Raw genomic sequence first — 6,000 nt, 5'->3', positions numbered from 1 at the left:
AGTCTATTAGCATGGCACATCTTAACATGGCAATATATGCCCACTCTTCTTGGCAAAAGCGCTCCAAATCTGTCAGATCATGAGGACATCTCTTCAGATCACCCCACAGATGTTCAATTGGATTCAGGTCTGGGCTCTGGCTGGGTGAAGCCATGCTTTTGTGGATTTGGATGTGTGCTTTGGGTCATTGTCATGCTGAAAGGTGAACTTCCTCTTCAGCTTCCTAACGGACGCCTGAAGGTTTTGTGTCAGAATTGCCTGGTATTTGGAACTGACTAAGGCGCCGGTTCCAGCAGAAGAAAACCAATCCCAACGCATGATGCTGCTGCCGCCACCATGCTTCACCGTGGGTATGGTGTTCTTTGGGTGATGTGCAGTGTTGTTTTTGCGCCAAATATATCTTTTGGAATTATGGCCAAAAAGTTCCACCTTGGTTTCATCAGACCATAACACATTTTCCCAGGTGCTTTTGGGGGACGTGTTTTTGCAAACATCATCTTGGATGTTTTTCTTTGTAAGAAAAGTCTTCCGTCTCGCCACCCTATCCCATTCATATGAAGAATATGGGAGATTGACCTAAGAGGGTTTCATTAGTAGGATGGATGCCGTTTTGGGGTATTTTTCTTAATTACACTAGATGCGTGCAATTTATTATAAGGAAATAAGTGAAAATAGTATCATTTTTCACTCCATTATACCAGACAAGCAAAGAAGCCATCTCTAAAATATAAACTAGGTCGCCAGTCAGACACGAACACCTTATTTTAAAGAGCTGCAGCTTCTACTTGAGGTTTAATTTTGCTAGACTGCACTTTAAAGTACTTGAATGTACATTTTATCATACATTCCTCTTTAGTGGGGCTGCCAAGAACAGTAAACCATCCTTTTAAAAACATATAGTGAAGTCAAGGAACTGAAGCCATAAATGTACGTTTAGTGAATAGAACCCATATCCCGGGCCCATATTTTGAACTTGACACCAGTGCTGCGCATAGGGACCTACAATGCAGCTTGTATTGTTAGAACCTAACGCACTGTTATATTACACCCATTAGCCGCATCATACACATAAGGGAAACGACCCTATTAATCAGCGCAGAAACGTATCTTGTAATTCCTATATACCCCCGCCATAATTCCAGATTGACGTTATTTAGCTTCCGCTGCGCATGACCGTGTAAACAGTAAACACCCTTATGTTTGATTTCCATCGCGATTTTACCCCCATCTTCTTCCGGTTCCCTATACCGGTCTTACTCCCCGCCTGCTAGCTCCACCCCTTGCCGACCAGCAGCCCTCGCGAGAGCTACTCCTGTACAGGAAGGACTGGAGATTGCTCACCTCCGGGGGAATTTCAGTTTCCTCTCTGGTGAGTTCGTGCAGTTCTGTTTGGGGGGGGTCCGAGGTGAAGCTTTTTCCTCCTCCACCTGCCTACACGTAGCAGCCTGGCTGTAAGAACTCTTTTAACATGGCTGCTTGTCCAGACACGGCAGCTTTAACGATATCGTGTTTATGGAAAATAACTATGGCCTTCTGGTTGCACTGTTTTGGAACAACACCGTCCCTCGCTTTGGGAGCAATGTTCAGCCCTGGTTGTTAATTGCTCTAGAATTGTTACTGCTGAAATAGAATGTATTGCATGTATTTTTGTAACAGTTACGTATATATATATATATGCACAGGAAGAGTTACCTTCTTTAGCTTGTTAATGGATAGACCATAGGTAATTCCCTCCAGTTGTTGAACTGCAACTCCTATGACTCACAGAACTAACTGGGCTCCAGCAAACCCTACCTGAAGAGCTTCCTGTTGGGTAGCCTGTAAATAGATGGTAGGCTGAGTTTAAAAAGAAACAATATCAGAAATTGCATAGAGCCTTATATGTTAATTAATAATGCATAACTTGGGGCTTCCTAGAGTTGAAACGTTTTGACCCCATCCGATTTTATTGAAGCTTTTAGTAAGAGCAAAGTCAAGAAGATATGACCTGCTTGATTAATGCAGTCAAGAGTGAATATTAATAAGGATCCTTTAGTTAACAGTCAGTGAGGGACAAAATATGCTGTTATCTTTATATGGCGCCAATAATTTACCCAGCGCTTCTTACGGTGCGTACATTCAAAGGGCATGGCGAAACTAGGATAGACAGACTAAAATAAACCGATACAATAGGTTAAAAAGGACCTGTTTTATAATCCTTTCTTCTAGGTTTCATTCTTAATTCAGTATGTTGATAACCGTATTCTGGCGACCTTGTGTTATCCCTAATACCTAAACATACTTTATGTTCAACAGCACAAACAAATGTTCATTAATGCAACTTAAATGTCCTCTTTTATTGCCCTAGAGCGTTAATGTCAAGCCTGGTTATAAAATGGTGGCACACTGGAAAAGAGCCCTTTTCCTGCTTTTAGCGTCATACAAGTTCTTTCTGGTTACATGTTTGTTAATGGAGGAGATCCCAGAAGAATGGATGCTATTACATGTTATTCAGGGACAAATAGGAGCTGGAAACTACAGTTATCTGAGATTAAACCATGAAGGAAAGATAATACTCCAGATGCAGAGCCTGAAAGGTGATGCTGATATGTACGTGTCCACTGCAACACTTCACCCTAGCTTTGATGAGTATGAGCTCCAGTCAACAACGTGTGGCTTTGACACTATTACCGTTCCAGAACATTTCAGTCGTCCAGTGGGCATTGGAATCTACGGTCACCCGTTTTACATGGAAAGTGAATTTGAAATAAAAGTGTATTACGACCAAACTATCCAAGATGATCCTTTTATTGATGGTTCCTTTGATCCTGAAAAGATGGAAGCCAATCATAAAATGCAGCAACATGCTCCTGTTGACACATCTCAGGAGGAGGAATCTGTGCTGCGGACTATACTTATAGGAATTTTGAAAATAATTCTTGAGATCCTTTTCTAATTGCGATGACATTTGTATTAAGTATTCTGTTCACTCAAAGCTTGTTAAGTTTGTAACATGCAATAACTGGAATTTTCTACAAACAATAAAAAAGGACCAGGAAGTTCAAGCGTGCCACAGTATGTTCCCTTGTATCTCCATTGGACACTGATCTATTATATTTGGGATTTCAATATAAATGATCTTATATAGTAAGAATTATTCACTTTATACATGGGAAGGGACAGCTCTGGTGACAAAAAAAGAAATTGGTGAGCTGGGCCTATATAATGCATTGTCTGTGGTAGATCTCCATCTGTTGTGAAACTACAACTCCCATGATACTTAGCTAGAATCCTAATGGAAAAGCTTGCTGCCTCTGGAAAGCTAAACTGTGTTGTAATCCCACACTTTTCTTTTTATTATTATTCCTCATCTCTGGCTAATAGTGCTCACATGCTTACCAAAGCATAAAGTAAATATTGTTAGGGGGGGTTATCTGAAGGGTGAAAAGGGAACGTTGCATTTTTATAAAACCGTCAAATATTTTCACACTGTAAATTTGATAAGTCAGAATGTATTTTGAATAAACAAAACAAATACAAGCTACAGACTGGAATCTGTACAAAGAATGTTTTGTGGTATTACCAAATAAAATATTAGCTGCTGCTATATTTCTCCTAACTTTAAGGTCTGAGTCTTTACATGAGGAATAATGGGCAGTCCAGATGGACCAAATGGGTTTTATCTGCTATCAAATTCTATGTATTCTCATGGTTGTGTCTCAGTAGGGATTCTCCCTTTACCTTTTTAGTTTCTATGAAGCAGAGTTACAATCAATTTCTTTATCCATATGACATACACAAACACTTCAAGCCTGGTTGCAATCATAAACTCTCCAAAATATATAACTCTTGTGTGAGTAATAACAGTGAAAATAGGAATTCGTTAACTGTTGATTTTCAGCTTATACTACTCATCTTCTATTATTGTGTATGATTAAGCAAAAATCAAAATGAATTTTGCCAGGGTAGTACCCAATTTTGGATCTGCCATCTAATAAACATAGGCATTAAAAGGTCCTCCAAATAGTGGGCTTCTTACTTTGTAATTTATTTTCTTACCTAAAATAATCAAGTGATAATGTATTTAGTGATATTTTCCGCACTTTCAGTCAGAATAATTGTTTAGTTTATTTTGAGGTGGTTTATGGCCACGGTCTTTGGGGGAAATGTTTTTATTTTATTTTATACAAACTACATAAAGCATACAGTTGTGTGAAAAAGAAAGTACACCCTCTTTGAATTCTATGGTTTTACATAGTATGTAATAACAATCATCTGTTCTTTAGCAGGTCTAAAAATTTGGTAAATACTACCTCATGTGAACAGCACATGATATAGTACACCATGTCATGATTTATTCAACAAAAATAAAGGGAAAAAGGTGAAGCCATGTGTGAAAACCAATGTACACCCTTATTGTTTCCATAGGAATTACGATGCTCAGTAGCAGACAGGTGCTGATAATCAAATGCCCTTGAAAATGTTTCGCCCCTCCTCTTATGGGGGACACCTCTCTTGAGCCGAAAGCCTCCCGGGAGCTCTTGAGTAAATCTGCAGAACCTTCAGAGTGGCAAGCGCAGATACCTGGGAGAAGTAAATAATTCAGACACACACAAGGTGTTCGTTCTCAGTCACTTCTCAATTTATTCATTGCTGCGAGCGGGTTTAAATACTATTTCAGGGACACTGCTACAAAACTATTCACAAAGAAAAATGTAACACTCAGCATATAGTGGGTACAACTAATCCACATCAAACACAGACTAAGGTAACAAGTTCTTATTTACACAGAGTAAATATTTCCTCGCATACAGACAAGGAAAACATGTTATTTCGTTACTTAAGGATGAGAAAGAAATCATTAACAAGACTTGTCTACATTGCCAAAAGTGTCTACAACAACATGTATATTTAATACAAAATGGTGTTCATTTACATTTCATATTTACAGTCCTTGATTAATTGATCATCCTCAAGTGTGGCTACTTCATTAAACGTTTTAGCAGTTTGCTTGGGTGGAGCATTCAGGTGTGTGTTAACACAATGCCAAGGAGGAAAGACACCAACAATGATCTTAAAGAAGCAATTCTTACTTCCCATCAATCTAGGGGAGATATAAGGCCACTTTCAAGCAATTTAAAGTCCATCATTCTACAGTGAGAAAGATTATTCCAAAGTGGAAACCATTTAGAACAATTGCCAATCTTACCAGGAGTGGGCGTCCCAGCAAGTTCAACCCAAGCTCAGACCATGCTCAGGGAAATTGCAAAAAACCCAAGAGTTGCATCTCAGAATCTACAGGCCTCAGTATGATAAATCTTAATGTTCATGGCAGTACAGTTTGAAAGGTTGCCAGGAGAAAAAAAACACGGCACCACAGCTTAGGTTTGCAAAACTGGATCTGAACAAACTACAAGACATCTGGAACAATGTCCATAGGACAGATGAGACTGAAGTGGAGATGTTTGGCCATAGTGCACAGCGCTACATTTGGCTAAAATCATGCACAGCATATCGAGACAAACATCTCATACCAACTGTCAAGCATGGTGGTGGAGAGGTGATGATTTAGGCTTGCTTTGCAGCCACAGTACCTGGGATCCTTGCAGTCGACCATGAACTCCTGTATACCAAAGTATTCTAGAGTCAAATGTGAGGCCATCTGTCCGACAGCTAAAACCTGGCCAAAATTTGGGACAACAATCCCAAGCACACCCGCAAATCTACAACCGAATGGCTGAAAAAAGAAAATGATCAAGGTGCAATGACCCATTCAAAGTCCAAACCTCAACCCGATTGAAATGATATGGTGGGACCTTAAGAGAGCTGTGCATAAACAAATGCCCGCAAACCACAATGAACTGAAGCAACGTTGTAAAGAAGAGTGGGCCAAAATTCTTCCACAATGATGTGAAAGACTGATAAAGTCATACAGAAAACAATTACTTCAAGTAATTGCTGCTAGAGGTGGTTGCAGAAGCTATTGAATGTTGAGGTGTACTTAGTTTTTCACACAATGCT

The 6,000-nt window shown here is 39.5% G+C and overlaps 1 protein-coding gene across 1 annotated transcript; it reads left to right on the top strand.

Annotated features, from left to right (window-relative positions):
* Positions 1-1,290: 1,290 nt before the first annotated feature.
* Positions 1,291-3,598, top strand: C3H6orf120 (chromosome 3 C6orf120 homolog). The gene is made up of 2 exons (XM_053458845.1): positions 1,291-1,369; positions 2,348-3,598. The coding sequence occupies exon 2, from the start codon at positions 2,375-2,377 to the stop codon at positions 2,933-2,935; it is 561 nt and encodes a 186-aa protein (XP_053314820.1). The 5' UTR covers positions 1,291-1,369; positions 2,348-2,374; the 3' UTR covers positions 2,936-3,598.
* The last annotated feature ends 2,402 nt before the right edge of the window (positions 3,599-6,000 follow it).

Source organism: Spea bombifrons, chromosome 3 (genome assembly GCF_027358695.1).
Source record: "Spea bombifrons isolate aSpeBom1 chromosome 3, aSpeBom1.2.pri, whole genome shotgun sequence".
Lineage (NCBI taxonomy): Eukaryota > Metazoa > Chordata > Amphibia > Anura > Pelobatidae > Spea > Spea bombifrons.
Note: the sequence above shows the minus strand (reverse complement) of the source record. Positions and strands in the feature narration are given on the sequence as shown.

Coding starts and splice junctions, on each gene's coding strand:
- C3H6orf120 (XM_053458845.1), top strand. CDS start 2,375: ATGGTGGCACACTGGAAAAGAGCCCTTTTCCTGCTTTTAGCGTCATAC.